The sequence below is a fragment of the Stegostoma tigrinum genome, chromosome 18 (genome assembly GCF_030684315.1).
Source record: "Stegostoma tigrinum isolate sSteTig4 chromosome 18, sSteTig4.hap1, whole genome shotgun sequence".
NCBI classification, from domain to species: Eukaryota; Metazoa; Chordata; class Chondrichthyes; order Orectolobiformes; family Stegostomatidae; genus Stegostoma; species Stegostoma tigrinum.
In genome coordinates this window covers 20,670,703-20,691,426 of record NC_081371.1, presented here as the reverse complement: position 1 = coordinate 20,691,426, position 20,724 = coordinate 20,670,703, and the positions used below count along the sequence as shown (strand labels likewise).

The 20,724-nt window shown below is 41.1% G+C and overlaps 1 protein-coding gene across 12 annotated transcripts in view; it reads right to left on the bottom strand.

The window, feature by feature from the left end:
• The window catches only part of wnk1b (WNK lysine deficient protein kinase 1b), a 189,365-nt gene that overhangs the window by 12,974 nt on the left and 155,667 nt on the right, over positions 1 to 20,724 (bottom strand). For all 12 annotated transcript variants that reach the window (XM_048549635.2, XM_048549630.2, XM_048549632.2 and 9 more), the window contains 5 exons: positions 15,609 to 15,681; positions 14,946 to 15,106; positions 12,569 to 13,269; positions 8,805 to 9,007; positions 8,519 to 8,713 (listed from right to left, as the gene is read on the bottom strand). In XM_048549635.2, coding sequence (XP_048405592.2) covers positions 8,519 to 8,713; positions 8,805 to 9,007; positions 12,569 to 13,269; positions 14,946 to 15,106; positions 15,609 to 15,681 — 1,333 coding nt within the window. The remainder of the gene's footprint in view (positions 1 to 8,518; positions 8,714 to 8,804; positions 9,008 to 12,568; positions 13,270 to 14,945; positions 15,107 to 15,608; positions 15,682 to 20,724) is intronic.

Genomic DNA, 20,724 nt, shown 5'->3' with positions numbered 1-20,724 from the left:
GGTGGGCTTGAAATGGACATCAGTTACAAGCTGGTTGCCTTAGATGGAGACTGAGACATCCAGGAAGGTGAGGGCTGTGCTGGAGATGGCCCAGCTACAGTAATTCGCTTATGTGTGAGGTGTTCTTAATTTCTGAGAGGCAATGACTGAATTGCTTTTCACTTCAAGGCATCTGACTTACATAAATCAGAAATATAGATGCCATTAGTGTGTAAAAATTGAATGTTTCGAGGCTTGTATCAGGAAATAGTCAAACTTTCAGAATACATTTCTCTTTTCAAACAGAAGAAATCGTATGACAAAGGTACATACTTTTCACTGTATTTTTTACAATGAATACAAGTGACAATAAATGATTCAATTCAATTCATAAAAAGCTTACTTTATTACAGCAGAGATAGCTATCAAGGGACCTTAACCAGAAAGCAACAGAGTAGTACATAAGTGACAGCATTAAAGGGGTTTATATATTAAAATATTTGCACAAATACAGATTGAAACCACTGAAGATATACAATGTGTAAAATGTACTCAACTGGTCAATTTCTCATCAGATTTCTTCTGTGAGCATCTGAAAATCTGTCTCACCACCGGCCCTAACGTCAACTGTCCTACCACTGTGTGACCTCCATTCCAAAAGCTGCACAGCTAGATGAAAATACATGGTCTAACATGTTTTGCTATCTCGGTGCATTGTGTTTCTGTTTGGTCCAGACGGGCTATCAGCTTTGGACAAGATCAGTTTTACGGTGGCAATACAAACAACTGATTACTTAATTCACTCGGAACTGGTGTGTGAAGCCCTCATATTACAATATACAGCTCAGCTAATCAAATTCTTCCGCCTATTCTCTGTAATCCTCAGTTTTCCTTTATTCGTCTGCTTATCTAAAAGGCAGGATGACGAGAAGTTACAGGGATAGCTCCCATACCTCACTTTCAATATCCAAGCAACGTTAGTCAAACAAATTGCAATTACAGTTTCAGAAGCCTTTGAATTAGGGACTGTAAAGGAAACCTTGTTCAGCAGTACTTTGTCTGCACTGGAGTGCTGCTTTGTTGCATTAGAGTGTAACTAGAATTTGGTGAAAGAGGGAGGTGGTGATCAGTCTCTTTTCTCTCATTGATGAGCACCTCTGCTCAAGTACACAAGTAATGTCTGAGGGGATTTGAGGTATTAGAGGAAAAGAGCAACCTTAAGGATTTCTTAAAGTAACCTGTACAGAGGGGCCCCAGGGCCTTCTCAATGCAAGTTCCAACAATTACATTCCTGGTAATTGTAATTTTGGGTTCATAGAACATAACAGCACAGTACAGGCCCTTTGGCCCTCGATGTTGTGCCGACCTGTCATACCGATCTGAAGCTCATCTAACCTACACCATATGCTTATCCAATGACGACTTAAAATGTACCTAAAGTTGGCGAATCTACTTCCCCCTTCCCTTTCAATTCCTGATCTACAGCTATTTCTGGACTGCTACTTGTATCCTCTTAAGAGAAGACTGACTCAATATCTATTCAATTCAATTCATCTCTCACCTTTACATCCTCCTTTACCAAGTCCCCAGACTCTCTCTATATAGAATTAACACTTACTTTGTTAACCTCTTTTTTTAAACAAAAACATTTCCTGTTTGTTTTCATATTTCTGGCTAACTTCTCACCATGGTCTAATTTTTGTTCCTTACCATCTTTTAGTAATTATTTACTTTTTACAGCCTGTCCAACTTTTTGACCTGCCCCCTATCTTTGCACAGGTGGGTCCATCCCTCAGAATTTTTCTTATATTGTTAGAATGCTTAGAATACCTGGTCAGGATGCACAAATTGAACCAAAGGGTTGGTTTCTGAGCTATACCACTATCTCTGTTCAAAGATTTCTGGAATATGTTTTCCACTGCAACTCTCTTGACCTATCCCTTAACTAAACTGCCCTTGGTCAAATTCAAAATAGCGATTTTGGTCCAACACTTCTCACCCTTAAAAAGACTGAATTTTGCAATCATGTCATGGTTACTGCTACTCAAAAGAACTTTCACCATTGCAATCATTAATTAATCCTATCAAATTGGTCAAAACCAAGTCTAGTATAGCCTGCTCTCTAGATGGTGCCACAACATGTTAATCTAAAAACTGCCCTGAAAACGTTTGTCCTCCACATTAATTTACATGTAGACTGGAAAAAAATCAGATGAGGAGAAAGTAAAAATCGCTCATGATGAGTGCAGTACCCCTTGACAACCTCCCATTATTGTTTCCTTGATGCACTGCCCTACCATTAGGGGGGGGCTGATACACAACTCCTAAGATTGACATCTTATCTTTATCATTTCTCATTTCTATCCAGAGTGCTTCAACATCCTAATTTCAGGGATTTACACCATCTCTGTCTTGTGCTGATATCACCTTTAATTAAGAGAGCCATTTTCCCAACATTTCCTAGCTTCCTGTCCTTCTTAAATGTCACATATTAATTCATCTATTTTGTTCTGAATGTTATGAGCATTCAAATACAGTACCTTAAGTTTTGTCCTTTTACTAATCTTGTAACCACTAGTTTTATCTGATTTGCATTTCGATCACCATTCCCCTCTCCTTCCTGTTGTCTGTTTATCACTACTCTCTGCCTGATACCGGGAAGAGGACAAAATTAGTTAGCTATAATATTCTTGGGGTCCAGATTAATATAGCCAGTAAAATAAACCATTTATTCTATATTCTTCCCTTGGGGTTGATAACACGTTGCACTTAAATTTGAAAAATGGTCATGTGCCTGAAAAGAATGGAGACCATCGATTTACATATCAAATATTTCAAAATATTTTAAATAGATGCTATGCGAATCAAAAAATATTCTGACAACAAAATACAATGAAATTATTCTACAAATTAAATTACAAAGATACAATCAAATTCCCAAAAATTGAAAACAGAAGGAGAAATCACAGGGACACAAAATTACAGTGACAGAAACTCCCTTTTGAAGTCATTCTATTTCCAAACATGAATAAGTCACGCTATTCGTGACTCCTCAGACAGTAAAGCAGTTCATTTTCATTTGCAGCGAGACTTAGGCAATATTTGGTCTTGGGCTGTAGGTGGCATATGACATTTGCATCACAAGCGCCAGGCCACAACCACTTCCAGTGAGAGAGAGAATCAAACCATTGCCCCTCCATATTCAACAGCATTACCAAAACCTAATCCCATTAACAACCATTAAACAGAAACTGAATTAGATTAACCATATAAATGTAGTGGTTACAAGAGGTGGTCAGTGGCTGAGAATTCTGGGACATGTATCTCAACTCTCAATTCCCCAGTGCCTATCCGCTAACCACAAGGCACAAGTCACGAGTGTAATGGAACCCTGTACACTTGTAAGAATGGATTTAGCTCCAAAAACAAACAGTCAAGAAGTTCAAAGTAACCAGATCAAAGAGCCCACCTGTCCACCATTTTCAATTCACTCTCCACCAAAAATGCACAGCAGCAGCAGTTTTTGCCATCTACAAAGTGGACTGTAGTAACTCAAATGACCAACAAGATTTCAACAGCACCTTCCAAACCTACAGCCTCTACCAGCTGGAAGAGCAAAGACAGACGCATGGGAATATCAGCACCTGCAAATACGCCTGCAAGTCACAAAACATCATGACTTGGAATTATATTGTGATTCCTTCATTGCTGCTGATTCACAATCCTGGAACTCGCTCTAACTGCACTGTCAGTTTAACTACAACTTCAGGACTGCAGTAGTTCCAGAAGGCAGCTCATTACCACATCAAGAGCAATTAGAAATGGATAATAAATGCTGACCAGTGGCATGCACTTAAGAATTAATTAAAATAACTTTCCTGTTGGACAAACTCCATGTGGACATGAAAACACGTACAATTTCATTAAAAAAACACACTGCAATGACCGCTGACTTTGTGGATAAGCGCTGACAAATTCAAAATCTTGATAGGACTGGTATCGCTGGCTCCAACTTTTCTTCTAAAGTGGAAGTCAACTTACGCTGCTCAATACAGAATTCCAGAAGCTCATAATGCAGAGATGCAACAATAGCATTCCATTGTAATCTGGTGTCATATCCAATATCAGGATGTCGTGGCAACAGGTTAGATCAGGCCCCAGGGTGAGCATGCTAAACTGGCATAAGTCCAATCAGCTCAAGGAGTTAGATTTGGTTTTTAGTAGTCAACTTTTCCTGGGTAGTTATTTGTGTACAGCAGTGGAACTCTCCGAAATTTCAGATTTAAAATGTATACTTTAGGAGAGTCCCAGGAATCAGGGAATTAACCATTATCTTCATGTTCTCAGGAAATTCCCTCAGAGTCTGCTTTATCAAGGATTCCACAGGGATCCCATGTAAGCTACAGAAACAACTATTTGGCCACTGGAAAATCCATGCATATATTTCCTTGAGTGGCAGTGTTATAGTTTGTTCTATATTTATTTACTTACAAAACAGTGAATCTTTAGAATTTCCTACCTCAGAATGTCGTGGAACTTCACTCATTGAGTATATCCAAGACAGAGATTAATATATTTCTAGATATTAAATATGTCAAGGGATATGAGAATATCATTGCAAGGTTAAAAATCATAGAAACATAGAAAATAGGTGAAATAGGCCATTCGGCCCTTTGAGCCTCCATCACCATTCAATATGGTCATGGCTGATCATGCAATCTCAGTATCCCATTCTGTCCTCATACCCCTTGATCCCTTTAGCCAGAAGAGCCACATCCAGCTATCTCTTCAATACGTCTAATGAACTGGTCCAACAGCTTCCTGTCAGAGAGAATTCCACAGGTTCACAACTCCGAGCAAAGGCATTCTTCCTCATCTGAGTCTGAATGGCTTACCCCTTATTCTTAGACTGGGACCCCTTGTACTGGACTTGCCCAATATTGGGAACGTTCTTCCCGCTTCTAGCCTGTCCAGTCCCATCAGGAATTTATATGTTTATATAAGATGCCCCCTCATTCTTCTAAATTCCAGCAAATACAAACCCGGTCAATGCAGCCTTTCCTCATGTCAGTCCTGCCATCCTAGAAATCAGTCTGGTGGACCTTCTCCAGGACTCCCTCAATAGCAAGAAAGTCCTTCTTCAGACTAGGAGACCAAAACTGCACACAATACTCAAGGTGTGGTCTCACCAAGGCCCTATATAACTACTGCAAGACATCCTTACTCTAATACTGAAATCCTCTTGTTATGAAGGACAGCATGCCATTAGCTTTCTTCACTTCCTGCTGAACTTGCATGCCAATCTTCAGCAACTGTTCTACCATGACACCCAAGTCTCATTGTATCTCACCTTGCTCTATACTGCCACCATTCAGATAATAATTTGCCTCCCTACTTGTGCGGCTGAAGTGGATAACCTCACATTTATCCACATTGTACTGCATTTGCCAAGTATTTGCCCACTCAGCCAGTCTGTTCAAGCCACCTTACAGTCTCTAGCATCCCCTTCACAGCACACGACCACCCAGCTGAATGTCATCTGCAAATTTGGAGATACGACATTCAATTCCTTCGTCCAAATAGTTAATACTGTGAACAGCCGAGGTCCCAGCACTAAAGCCTGCAGCAGCCCACTCATAACTCCCTGCTACTCTGAAAAGGACCCATTTATTCCAGCTCTCTGCTTCCTGTTGCCAACCAGTTCTCTATCCATGTCATTACACTACATCTGACATGAGCTTTAATTTTTCTTACAAATCTCATGTGAAACCTTGTTGAAAATCTTTTGCAAGTCCAGATACACAACATCTACTGATTCACCACTGTCTACTCTACTGGTCACATCCTCAAAAAATTCTACAAGATTTGTCAAGCATGATTTCCCGTGAGCAAATCCATGCTGACTAGGGCTGATTCTGTCCCCGCTTTCCAAATGCTCAGTCATTACATCCTTAAATGATGGACTCCAGCACTGTCCCCACCACTGATGTCGTCAGGCTAACCAGCCCATAAATTCCTCATTTTCTCCCTGGATCTTTTTTGTCCCCCCAAAAGAGTGGAGTTACGTTAGCTACTCTCCAGTCCATTGGAACTCTTCTAGAGTCTACAGAATGTTGGAAAATGATCGTTAAAGCATAGTTATTTCTAGGGCCACTTTCTTCAGTACTCTGATAGGTCACGATCAACCATCATCTTGTTCAGTGGTGCAGCTGACACGAGAGTTCCAATCCTTACACCCGCTTCTATTTCTTACATTTCTGTAATCCACCAGGGAAGCACTGTGAAGCATTTTATTATGAGAGAAATGTTCTATATATGTACTCTTGGTCTGCAAACAAAGGACTCTTTCCAAAACAATGTGTGAGGTGTTTTCCATATCATCTGGACAAGCTGACAATTAGCCCATCATATTTTAGCCTCATAAGTGTCATTCAGTATGTTAATCACCATTTTAGTGAAGTAGCTTTTTCAAAATTGGTAAAAAAGTATTTCTTTCTAGCAAACGCTTGGAAAAATATTTTTAAAATACTGATACACAAAAATCTCTCTGCTGTGTTCTGAACAGTTAACGAGAGGTGTACATACACGAGGTTAAACTGAGAGTACTCTGCAGGTCAAATTCCATTATCAATGCTAGAACTCTGATCCTTAAATAAACTCAAATGGTAACAACGACAGGTTAATGATTTAAACATGCAAAGTCTAGTTCTAAAAAAATTAGCTTAGAAAAAAAGAAATTTGCAAATCTTGTAACTGGCTAAACTGATTGTCACCATTGATATCAGCATTTCCCTGCCACAGACTTAGACAAGATGGAATACCCGACACCAAAATGCACAACAAAATTCAAATTTGCCAAATGTTTCATGACGTCTGTTCTGCCACAGCACTGGTTCCAACTTCTACACTGACAGATACAATGTGTTTGACACTGTCTTATTCTATTGCCTTTTACTCACAATCCCTTTGCGCAGAACAAGACCATTCAGCACAAAACAGCTTTCAAAGAGCCAGCATAGCTATTTAGTTCCAATCTTATTTCTTCCCAACAGCATTTCTGCTTTTTCTCCACTTCAAGTGCATATCCAACTGTTTTTTGAAAGTGACACAACTGTGTTCCATCGCCCAATTACACAATGTATCCTAGATCATAACTTGCTAAACACAAAAAAAAGCTTATTTCCCTTGTTTCTTTCTTACATCTGTACCTTTCAATAAACAAGATATTCAAGAGTGAAAACAATTCCTCCTTCTTTCAAAACTTCTCAATTAAAGCCCCTTATGACCTTACCTACTCAGACAGCAATCTCAGTTTATCAACAGGGAATAAAGAATTATCCTGACTGAAAATAAGAACTGTAATCCCTAAAAATAGTCCAGCTCATTTTGAAGTTATGATCAAGAATAAAACATTTTTGCACTTGGGCCTCAAATTTATTTCATTTTTCCATCTCAACCGACTGACTCTTGGACATAGTGCTTTTTCTCCATCCATGTTAAAATTATTATTTTCTTTCCATTTTCACACTCGTTCCTGCAATCCCGAAATGAGAAGCCAACAGATGACCAGCATTCAGATATTTCATGTTGTATCAAGAGTAGAATGACATGTGATCTCTATTTCTGCAAAATCTGATTGACCATGATACCAAAGTCAATCCACGGTCCAGTTGATTTGCTAAATGACAAGTCTACAACAATTTTATCCCACTTCACAGCACAGCTAAAGAAGTTCTCATAAAACAAAAGTAATAACTGTTTAACATATGAGTGTGTCCATGTGCAAGAGAAAATGCAATTTCCCACACAATCCTTCTGAGTGGTGTAGCTACTTCATAAAACATATTGTACAGCTGTACCAAGTTACAATTTCAGCATCACAAGACACAGTAACACTACCAAACATGGTATATCACATGGAGCATAATTTAAGCCAATGCTCAGAGTGGAGAAAACAGCTTTACAAACGAAGCATTGTAACTCAGGTGGACAGAGCAGACCCAAAAGCAGAAACCTCATCTCTACACACAGGCCCAAAGAACTTCACACGTTTACTTTATAAATGATGGAATTAGGACAACTGCATTGGCAAAAGCTAAGTAAAGTAGTCAAACAGTTGTGTACTTAACAAACAGTACAGAAAGCATTAGCCAAAAACGATGAAGAATGAGACTTGGAATTCATTAGAACGCTACATGAAAGCGCATTTTACAACAAGATCACTTCAGGTAGTGAAATCATCTTTGAGACAGGAGTTTACAGGATGACAATTTCAATAACTGTGTACATGCCTGTTTGTTGGTACTTCCATCAGGTCAACTGCCTTAATTCTATCATGTATTGGCAGACATCTCAGTAAAGAAGTGCAGTTCAGCAATGCACTTTCGCCACTATTTAGATGCATGGACTTTCCTTTAAATTCAAATGATCAAAGAAATAAAATGTGCCTACTCAAGTATGCATATTACACCAAGAACTGGGATATAATTTTAAATTGTCAAATAGATAGCATGTGTCACATTATTAGCAAGATTCTTACCTTGTGCAGTTCCAGGCGCACTTTGTCCAGAAATCACCCCTTCACTGGTGTAAGCAGAGTACAAATTTTCACTAGATGGTGATGGTTTCAGCAATTGACCTTGTCCAGAAACAGTGAATTCTTGCGTACTTGGGGGTGGCAAAAGCATCTGCTGTGATGTTAAAACTGAAGCAGTACTCTGAGCAGTTAAGGATCCTGCAATAGAACATCAGCTACATGTATCAGCAGAAAACAAGTCAGGACAGAAGAAAAAAAGTAATCAAAACAGGTGCTAACCGTCACCTACCAGATGGTAAAGGACTCTTTTGTCCTTGGGAACTGCTTCGACTAGATTTGTTGCTTTTCCCTTTAGTGGGCCGTCTACGACGTCCAGACAGGGGTGCTGCAGGTGGAATTATTACAGCTGGTGGTGCTTTACCCAATTTGATATAGAGTTCCTCTATCTCCAGCTTCTGTCTTGACTGCAACTCCTGGATCTCCTTCAAATGTCTGAAATACATTAGTTTGGGATAGTGCATTATTTTGAGAAAATAAACTGTTAGCTGCATGTTACTTTGGCTAACCTGATAAAAGGACTGAGATAGGGAAAATACAGATACCAAACAGAGCAGGGTATGTCTGCATGGCAACAGTTAGCCATTCTCCATGATAGCATGCACTATGAAAATATTGTTAGTGAACAACTACCAATTGCAACGATTACCTGAGTGAACTTCCATATTTACAGTCTCAAAAGGCTACAAAGGACCCAGCGACCTACATCACTAATCTCACCCACAACAGTGGTCAACAAACTGAAGGACAAAGGAGCAGGTCCCATCATTCAAAAACGTGCGTTAACCAGGGAAAAGTCTCAGTAATACAGTGAGAAGCTGGAGGAACACAGCATGTCAGGAAGTATCAGAGGAGTCGGAAGGTTGACATTTCGGGTCGGGACCCTTCTTCAGAACTGGGCATCGGCTGGGGCAAGGATGGAGATCGGCTAGAGGGGAGAGAAGGTAAACAGGTTGTGTCAGGTCAAGGACGCAAGAGGGAGGATGGATGGGGCTGGGGAAAGGTAGGTGTATTTGGTGATAAGTTCCTGAGGCGGAATGAGGAGTTGCTCCTCCAGTTTGCGTGTGGTGTCCTTGTGACACTGGAGGCAGCCCAGGATGAACAGGTCATCAAAGGAGTGGGAAGGGAGTTAAAATAGTTAGCGACTAGAAGGTGTTGTCGATTATCGCATACAGAGCACACACCCTCCACGAAATTGTCCGAGCCTGCGCTTGGTCTCACCAAAGTGGCCTCCAGTACATCGGGAGCAATAGATACAGTAATCCAAGATGGAGAATGTACAGGTGAGTACCTGTCTGAAATGAAAAGTTCACTTTGGGCCTTGAATGGAGGTGAGGGAGGTGGTGTAAGCGCAGGTGTAGCACTTCCTGCTGTTGCAGGGAAAGGTGCCAGGTGGGATTAGTGGGGAGTTAGTGGGGAATGTGGAGCAGATGAGGGAGAGTCATGGAGTGAGCAGTCCCTACGAGCAGGCAGGAGTGGGGAGGGAAATCTTTCTTGGTCGTGGGGTCGGATTGTAGGTGGCGGACGTGGCAGAGAATGATTTGCTGGACTATACCTCCTCTCATCCACCCTCCTGAATAATGTGAAACCATATTGCCAATTCCTCCACCACTGCCACATGTGCTCCCAAGATGGAGCACTCCACTCACAAGCATCCCTCCGGTGATCAAAAACACCCTCAACCACTTCTCTTGCATTTCCTACACTTCTTCCCTCAAAACCCCTACCCCAAACAAAAATAAAGACAAAGTTCCCCCGGTCCTCGCATACCACCCCACCAACCTCCGCATTCAGCATATCATCTTCCACCACTTCAGCCAACTATAATCCGACCCCATGGCCAAACAGAGATTTCCCTCCCCACCCCATCTGCTTTTCGTAGGGACTACTCACTGGCTCCTTAGTCCACTCCACACTCTCCTCTAACCCCAACACACCTGGCACCTTTACCTGCAACTGCAGGAAATGCTACACCTGCCCCTAAACCTCAGCCCCTCACCTCCACTCTGGGCCCAAAACAAACTTTTCATTTCCAACAGGGGCTCACCTTATATTCTCCAACTTGGACTACTGTATCCACTGCCTCTGGTACGTTGGTGAGAACAAGCGCAGACTCGGGCACTATTTCGTGGAGCATATGAGCACCGTACATGATAGTCAACATCACCTTCTGGCCACTAACCATTTTAACTACCCCCTCCCACTCCCTTGACGACATGTCCATCCTGGGTCACCTCCAGTGTCACAATGATGCCATCCACAAACTGCAACACCTCATATTCTACTTCAGGATCCTCCAGCCCAATGGCCTGAACACAGAATTCAGCAGTTTTAAAAATTTCCCCACCCACAGCCTCATCCCGCATCCAAACCTCCCTCTCATCTCTACCTCCTTGACCTTACACAGCCTGTCCATCTTCTTCCCCACCTATCCAGCCCACCACTCACACTGACCAATCCCCACTACCCCTACTTGCATCCACCTATCACCACCCCACCTAGCTTTCCCCAGCCTCACCCATCCTCCCTCTATTTATTTCCCAGCTCCCTTCCCCCTCCCTAATTCTGAAGGGTCCTGATCCAAAATGTTCACATTCCTACTCCTCTGATAGTACCTGACCAGCTGTGTTCCTCCAGCTTCAGACTGTTGATTCTGACTCCAGCATCTGAAATTCTCGCTATCTCCAAAGACTCAGTAAAATTCAAGGAGGGCAGAGAAACAAAAATCTCAACTCATTCACCAAACATTCCAAACTCCCAAACAGACGTTTAGGTTTCTGGGACTAATGCTGCGTTTGCTAAATTAAATAGAATGCAAAAAAATGGGCAGCAGTTTTTCACCTGCACTTCATTTATAGAATATCACAGGGAGTAAGCAAAGTTACAACCGGCAATGATGACGAATACAAATTACTAATGGTCATTACTTTTTGACCAATGAGTATGTGTCTATTTTAAACAGTGGAGAAGTTAATCTGGTAAAGGAAATATACAGCACAAGACACAGGACACCAGATTCAAGTAAGGCCAGTTACAAGTTGAATTTCAAACATTTTATACTAAAGAGGATAGTGGAAATCTGGACTTTACCCTCCCCTAATAGCCCAACACTAATTCACAAAGATTGTGGATACTGAATTAAATTTAAAATGTTGCAGTCTAACATTGATGAGGGAGAAGGTAGTCACAGCAAGGGCATCAAATAAAGTGAAGTATTTAACTCTAACTTTATCAAAATAGAATCGGTCAATTTTAATATACAAATTCATTTGGGTTCAACATATTTCTCAGTTTTTCCCCTCCAAGTAATCCTACTGTATGGTCCCATATATTCCAGCAACTAAAACAGGAATAATCATCAGATGAGCAATATCAGGATAGCATGTTTAAAAGAATGAGGAACTGTTTTAACATCAAGAAATTGCCATTTAATTGCACATTTGGCAGGACAGATGTCTGATACCTGCGATAAAAACCACAAGAATGACCCAGGACATCAAATAGGCTCTGGTAGTCAGCACTGTTTGCGAGGTGAAGTAGCAGTGCAGACAATGTAACTGACCACATTGTCTCTAAGATAGTGAGAGAAAAATCATTCTGAACTATCCATCATTGCTGGCCATGTTTCTCTTCGGCTGATTTGGTGAAAGGACAGAACTTCTCCATGATGTTCTCTCAAGTAGCAATGTGTCCATGAATAAACACTGGTCATTTATTGATCATTCTTGAACTGTCATTTGTTCAGGAAAGGTTTAAAAAAGTATTAATGACAAACCAGCATATATTAAAATTGTTCTACATTTTGTATGGAATGAGACGCAAGTCTAAAACTTTCAAGGCTACAATGCATTGAACGCTCTATCAGACAGTTGATTTTTCAAAGAATATTTGCAATAGCTGTTACTAAAAAAATTAACTGTTGGAAACTGGATTAAATGCATTGATTACATCAGACAGTTTCTAACAGGTCTGAAAGAAAAGTAACCAGATACCTACTTGTCCCTCAACCTGTGGAGTTCTTTTCGCATGTCTTCATCTTCAATTTCTGAATCATTATCACTGCTCATGTAGGAGGAATTAAAAGAATTGGTAAGGTTCTGTACAATGGTGGCACTCTTTGATTCTGGCGAGTGGGGGGAGACTGAGCTCCCTGCACTATCAACCTGCATTTGATCCTGTTCCTTAGAACAAGGTTGCTGTCCTGTCTCCTGCAGAACTGGTCCATTCACATGTACATACTGATCTGTACCAGTTGATTCTTTTGATGGTAAAATTTGATCTGAAGCTCTAAAGAGATCCACTGCCACAGAGGAAATTACCGTCAATGGAGCAGTGCTCAAAGGAACGTAAGGGGCGACTCCCAAGCCAGCTTCATACGTCACTTCATCCTGTGTCCTTGATACTGAAAAGCGGCCAACAGTGTCTCGTCGTGTCGTGACCCGGAATCGTCCTATATTTGCCTTATGAGCTGGCTCCTGTTCTTGGTGTTCATGGTATGGCAGAGATCTGTTGTTTTTGCTTTGAGTTACTGAGACACTATCCACCACATCTTCGTGACTGTCATGTTCAGATTTAATCACTGTACTTTCAGGACTGCTTCCAGAAAAGCAAGACTCATCTGACACATGTTTCAGCTTACTTTCTTCCTGCTTATCATTTGCTTCTTGATACAAGACATCATCTGTTGCAACAGAAACCTACAACAAAAAAAATTACTGAGTGTTTCTTCAAACAAAACTTCATTCAGATTTGGCACATAAAAGTGAAGAAATTCAAAATCTATACTAAAAAAATACAAGTAGTCAAATATGCAGGCAGTGTAGCTAAGATAGCTTCACTAAACAGTGCCTGCAAGGGCAGCAGTCACTCAGTATTTTAATGGAGCGCCAGCTCTGATGTTTGTACTCGAATCCTATAACAAACCCACAATCTTCTGAGTCAAGAAACAACTGAGCCACCATATTTGAGTATTCAAACCTGACTGAACATTCCTCTAAGGTGTGGGCTGATGACCTTTTCTTATGCTCACATCCATAATATGCTCTAAATCTCACAAGGCAATAAAATATGTGGGCAAAGAAGTGACAGATCACTAAGATGACTGACATTAAAAATATAACAAACAGCATTCCATCAGAAATCCAAACATCTTCATTTTGGTCTCATTTCTTTTTCAAGCATATTGATCTCAAATCCATTTCTTCCATTCAACATATTTCCATGGCTGGAATCTGCAAGGAATGGTTCATATTTCAAGTCAGTGACAAAATGATAGCATTTCACCACTGACCTGGAATACAACTATGTGAAAAGATCTTGCAAATTTTGTGAATTCCCCCTTTCTCATGTTTAATTTGAATGTGGTGACATGCAAACGGGGTTTCAGAACATACACCCTTTGGACAGCATGGTAAGTCGTCAACAAATTAAAATACACTGATATTCTTTACTATATATTAAGATTTGCAGAGAGCAAAATAAATAATTGGGACAGATTAAAGCAGAAGCTTAAGCATCAAATCAATTTGGGTTCCATCAACTATGGCTCTGAGAAGTGCTTTGATACAACTGGCCATTGTGAAAAGTGCAACAAAACTGCCACTTTTTTGCTTTAAATTGAAAACATTATCAGAAGTTTAACATTAAACACAAAAAAATCATTTTTCAGGGCAAGAAGGTTGCTACAGCATTAACAGTAAGCTCAGTACAACAATCAAATTAGTTAATAAATCATTCAAAAGTTGTAACTTTACAAGGTAGTTTACACTAAGATCAAGTCTTCAGAGCAAAGTTCTAATCAGTTTAATAATTTCTACTTGAATGGAGTCTAGTGGAGGGGTGCATGGTGTTCAAAATACATTGACCATGGGAAGTTTTGATCACATATAGCAATTTCTAGGTCTCAATTTGTTTAACTACATTCTTGCAGATTCCATAAGTAGCAAAACATCTCCTTTTCACCTCGTCAGCACAACACCATCAGAAAGCTAATAATTGGAAACCACTGAGTTTTGAAAGTTAACACAACCTCTTTGCTTTACTTTCCTAACTATTAAAACTTGCATGTCACTCCCCAAATGAAACTGGCAGACAAAAATATAGATTATGTCAGGACAAATATGTCTATGCTTTTCCAAAGAAAATGCTGTAGTCATTCAACATTGTCTATGGGTCAAGCTGAAATCATAAACCAGCAAGCCAGAAGTTTGCAGTCAAATTGACATTAGACTATGGTCAAAAAAAAAGCAATTGCACTTCAAAAACTACTTCGTTATCAGTGATGCCCCCCGGGGTATCCGGAGTTAATCAAAAGCGCTAATAATGAAGTATCATTGTCCTCCATTGCCTCCAGATTTTGAGACTTAACTATTACCTGAAAACGTCCCATTTTAACAACTCCACTTCCAGTTGCAGTAGTTACAGTTGTGTTTGACTCTATGACACCTTCCTCATGAGACTGTGACACTAGCACAGGACAGCCCAAATTACCTTCTGAAAAAGCCATATTAATGTCTCCTAGCTGTGGGATATGACCTGGAATAGGAAAAGGAAGAGAAAATAGCAAATATATTTATAAATTAGCACTTCAAGAAGTTAGATGCAGATCACATGGTTAACTATGTTCAAAACATAACTGCTCACTTAGAGCTTATAAACTTGGACTGATTTAATGCTTTTGTAACAACAATGAGTAAGCCTGTCTTAAGGCTGCAAGCTGCTAATCAAAATTTTAAAGTTCTGAATTGTCAGCATACCAATCAAGTAAATTTGACAGTCACAAGGTAAGCAGCTAACAGGAAAAGTATCAGAGGCAGTTTGTTTAGAATTTTCATTTTTGTTTTACAAAGAACACATAAAACACACTACTCATCCATTACACAGCTTTTACTCACCAGCAATGGAAAACTCATGTTTAACACTCAAATATATGATAATATTCAGGTAGGGGATTCTGTTTTTGATGAGTAACAGTAAACTATTACAAAATGTTTATTTTCCCTGTAAGGAGTGATGCAGCACATAATAAATTCTTTACCTTCTCCAGGCAGACCAGCTGTTGTATAGCTCTGTCCAGGAGGTACAACTGACCCATTTACAGAAATTATACCCTTTGAGAAAAGGAAAAAGGAGGATAAGTTCAATGAAAATGTAACAATTTTTGAATACATATTAAAAAAGGTGTACGACATATACAATCATCCAATTGGGAATTTGGGTTTTAAAACAGAGGCAGATTGATTTGGTTTTGAGTCCTGTAATAACTTGTGCTTGTGGTCAGACTGTCATTTGGAAAAGTGACCCAAACACATCACGTTCAAACAAGCAAGTGATTCAGTTACATGCAGAGCAGGATACCAATATAATCTATTAATGAATTTTTAGAGTGTTGAGCTTAAGATAAAGAAACAGAACAGGAGAATTTGACTTTAGTTCAGTAGAATCATGTTCTCAATTGAAAAGAATTTTTTTTTTACCTTGTAGAAGATTTTTAGTTTATTAAGTTGTCAAATTCAGACAATTTTAGAGTCAGAATGATACAGCTTGGAAGCAAGCCCTGTGGCTCAAACTGGTTCAGGCTGACCATGATGCCCACTCAGGTAGTTTCAACTGCCCACATTTGATCCATATCCCTCTGAACCCTTCTCATCCATGTACCTATCCATTTTATTTTCAATGTTGCTACTGTACCTGTCTCAACCACGTCCTCCAGCAGCCCATTCCATAAACACATCACACTGTGTGAAGAAGTTGCCCCTCAGGTCCTTCTTAAATCTATCCCCTCTCACCTTAAACCTAAACCCTCTCGTTTTTAATTCCCCATCCCTGTGGAAACATCTATATGCATTCATCCTATGTATGCCCCTCATGATTTTATACACCTCCATAAGATTACTCCTCATTCTCCTACGTTCCAAGGAATGAAGTCCTAACTTGGCCAATCTGACTAGCTTGCTGCATGGGACCAGGTCAAAGGTCTTTACAAAAGTCCATGTAGACAACCTCCATGGCCCTAGCCTCATCTGTCCTCTTGGTTACCTCTTCGAAAAACTAAGATTTGTCAGACTTGACTTCCCAAGCACACTTCCATGCTGACTATGTCTAATCAGACCTTGACTCTCCAAATGTTGGTTGATCCTATCCCTCAATATCCTCTCCAATAACTTGCCTACCACTGATGTTCCCTGGTTTATCTTTGCTATGTTTCTTAAACGATGGAACATTAGCCGCCTTCCAGTCTTCTGAAACTTCACTAGTGGCTAAAGATAAAGCAAAAATCTCTGCAAGGGCCACTGTCATTTCTTCCCTAGCCTCCCACAACCAGAGGATGGATGATCAGGCTCAGGGAATTTATCCACCTTAATGCACTTAAAGACTAAACTCTTCTCTGGCAATGTGCGTGAGGTCCAAAACAGCCCCACTTGTTTCCCTCATTTCCTTAGCATCCATGATTCTCTCCTCACTAAACACGGAGGAGGAATATTCATTAAAAATCCCCCATCTCCTGTAGCTCCACACATAGATGGCCATGCTAATCTTTAAGGGGATCTATTCTCTCCTTAGCCACACTTTTACTCTTATTATAGCTACAGAATCTCTTGGGATTATCTTTAACCTCATCTGCTGAAACCATCTCATATTCTCGTTGTGCTCTTCAGATTTCCCACTTAGAACATAGAACAGTACAGCACAGAACAGGCCCTTCAGCCCACAATGTTGTGCCAACCATTGATCCTCATGTATGCACCCTCAAATTTCTGTGACCATATACATGTCCAGCAGTCTCTTAAATGTCCCCAATGACCTTGCTTCCACAACTGCTGCTGGCAACGCATTCCATGCTCTCACAACTCTCTGCGTAAAGAACCTGCCTCTGACATCCCCTCTATACTTTCCACCAACCAGCTTAAAACTATGACCCCTCGTGCTAGCCATTTCTGCCCTGGGAAATAGTCTCTGGCTATCAACTCTATCTATGCCTCTCATTATCTTGTATACCTCAATTAGGTCCCCTCTCCTCCTCCTTTTCTCCAATGAAAAGAGACCGAGCTCAGTCAACCTCTCTTCATAAGATAAGCCCTCCAGTCCAGGCAGCATCCTGGTAAACCTCCTCTGAACCCTCTCCAAAGCATCCACATCTTTCCTATAATAGGGCGCCCAGAACTGGACGCAGTATTCCAAGTGCGGTCTAACCAAAGTTTTATAGAGCTGCAACAAGATCTCACGACTCTTAAACTCAATCCCCCTGTTAATGAAAGCCAAAACACCATATGCTTTCTTAACAACCCTGTCCACTTGGGTGGCCATTTTAAGGGATCTATGTATCTGCACACCAAGATCCCTCTGTTCCTCCACGCTGCCAAGAATCCTATCCTTAATCCTGTACTCAGCTTTCAAATTCGACCTTCCAAAATGCATCACCTCGCATTTATCCAGGTTGAACTCCATCTGCCACCTCTCAGCCCATCTCTGCATCCTGTCAATGTCCCGCTGCAGCCTACAACAGCCCTCTACACTGTCAACGACACCTCCGACCTTTGTGTCGTCTGCAAACTTGCTGACCCATCCTTCAATTCCCTCGTCCAAGTCATTAATAAAAATTACAAACAGTAGAGGCCCAAGGACAGAGCCCTGTGGAACTCCACTCACCACTGACTTCCAGGCAGAATATTTTCCTTCTACTACCACTCGCTGTCTTCTGTTGGCCAGCCAATTCTGTATCCAAGCAGCTAAGTTCCCCTGTATCCCATTCCTCCTGACCTTCTGAATGAGCCTACCATGGGGAACCTTATCAAATGCCTTACTGAAGTCCATATACACCACATCCACAGCTCGACCCTCATCAACTTTTCTAGTCACATCCTCAAAAAACTCGATAAGGTTTGTAAGGCATGACCTACCCCTCACAAAGCCGTGTTGACTGTATTTGATCAAGCCGTGCTCTTCCAGATGGTCATAAATCTTATCCCTCAGAATCCTTTCTAACACCTTGCAGACGACAGACGTGAGACTTACCGGTCTATAATTGCCGGGGATTTCCCTATTTCCTTTCTTGAAGAGAGGAATTACATTTGCCTCTCTCCAGTCCTCAGGTACGACTCCAGTGGAGAGCGAGGATGCAAAGATCTTCGCAAGTGGCGAAGCAATTGCATTTCTCGCTTCCCAAAGCAGCCGAGGACAAATCTGATCCGGGCCTGGCGACTTGTCAATCTTAATGTTAGATGTGGTCTTACACTTTTTATACTCATCTCGGCATTCACTTGTGCCTGATAGCTTAAACCCTATGTATGCCTTCATCATTTTCCTGACCAGAGCTTCAATATCCCTTGGCAATCAGGGATCCCTAAACCTGCCAGCTTTTCACTTCAGCCTAACAGGGACAATCTGTCCCTGGGCTCTTGATATCACACTTTTAAAGGCTTCCATTTGCCAGTCATTCCTTTTCCTTCAGACTCACCCAATCGACCGCTGGTAGATCCTGCCTAATGGCCTCAAAATTGGTCCTACTCCTGTTCAGCACCTTAACCTGTGGACCTGTCCTGTCTTTTTCCATAACTAACTATATTAAAACTATGAGACTTATGGTCAGCGGATCCAAAGTGCTCTCCAACTCACACTTCAGTCACTTGCCCAACCTCATTTCTTAAGAGGAAGTCCAGGGTCGCAATGTATGTGAGGTCCAAATAGGCCCCACTCCATATTGATTTAGGAAACTTTCTTGGACACATTTGACAAATTCCACCCACCCAGACCTTTTACATTCTAGGTGGCCCAGACAATACAAGGGAAATTAAAATCTCCAACCAATACTACTCTTATTCCTAGAGGTATCTGCAATCTCTCTACAGTTGCTCCTCTAGTACCCACTAGCTATTTGAGGTCTATAATACAGTCCCAACACAGTGACCATCTCCTTCTTGTTTCTAAGTTTAACCACATGGCTTCACTTTAGGACTCTTTTATAATATCCTCTCTAAGCATTGTTGTTATGTCCTCCCTTATCAAAAGGGCAATTCCTCCTCCTTGCTTATTTGTCCTTCCATCACAGCTGTAGCTTCTGTATTCTGGAACATTGACCTGCCAATCCTGCCCTTCTCTCAGCCATGTTTCTCTTATGGCTATATTAGCCTTTGATACGGTGCCTCACGGGAGGCTGCTGAGCAAGATGAGGGCCCATGGTGTTCGAAGTGAGCTACTGGCTTGGATTGAGGATTGGCTGTCTGACAGAAGGCAGAGAGTTGGGATAAAAGGCTGTTTTTCGGAATGGCAACCGGTGAATAGTGGTGTCCCACAGGGTTAAGTGTTGGGGCCGCAGCTGTTAACCTTATACATTAATTATCTGGATGAAGGGACTGGGGGCAATCTGGTGAAGTTTGCCGATGATACAAAGATAGGTGGACAGGCAGGTAGTACTGAGGAGGCGGGGAAGCTGCAGGAAGATTTAGACAGTTTAGGAGAGTGGTCCAGGAAATGGCTGATGAAATTCAATGTGAGTAAATGTGAGGTTTTGCACTTTGGAAAAAAAGAACACAGGCATGGACTATTTTCTAAATGGTGAGAAAATTCGCAAAGCAAAAGTACAAAGGGATCTGGGAATGTTGGTCCAGGATTCTCTAAAGGTTAACTTGCAGGTAGAGTCCGTAATTAAGAAAGGGAATGTAATGTTGTCATTTATCTCAAGGGAGTTGGAATACTAAAAAGCAGCAATGTGCTTCTGAGGCTTTATAAAGCTCTAGTTAGGCCCCATTTAGAATACTGTGTCCAATTTTGGGCCCCACACCTCAGGAAGGACATACTAGCCCTGGAGTGTGTCCAGCGGAGATTCACACGGATGATCCCTGGAATGGTAGGTTTAACGTATGATGAACGGCTAAGGATCCTGAGATTGTATTCATTAGAGTTTAGAAGGTTGAGGGGAGATCTAATAGAAACTTACAAGATAACGTATGGTTTAGAAGGGGTGGATGCCGAGAAGTTGTTTACGTGAGGCGGGGAGACTAGGACCCGTGGGCACAGCCTTAAAATTAGAGGGGGTAAATTTAAAACTGAAATGAGATGACATTTCTTCAGCCAGAGTGTGGTGGGCTTGTGGAATTCATTGCCACGGAGTGCAGTGGAGGCCGGGACGTTGGATGCCTTCAAGGCAGATCAAA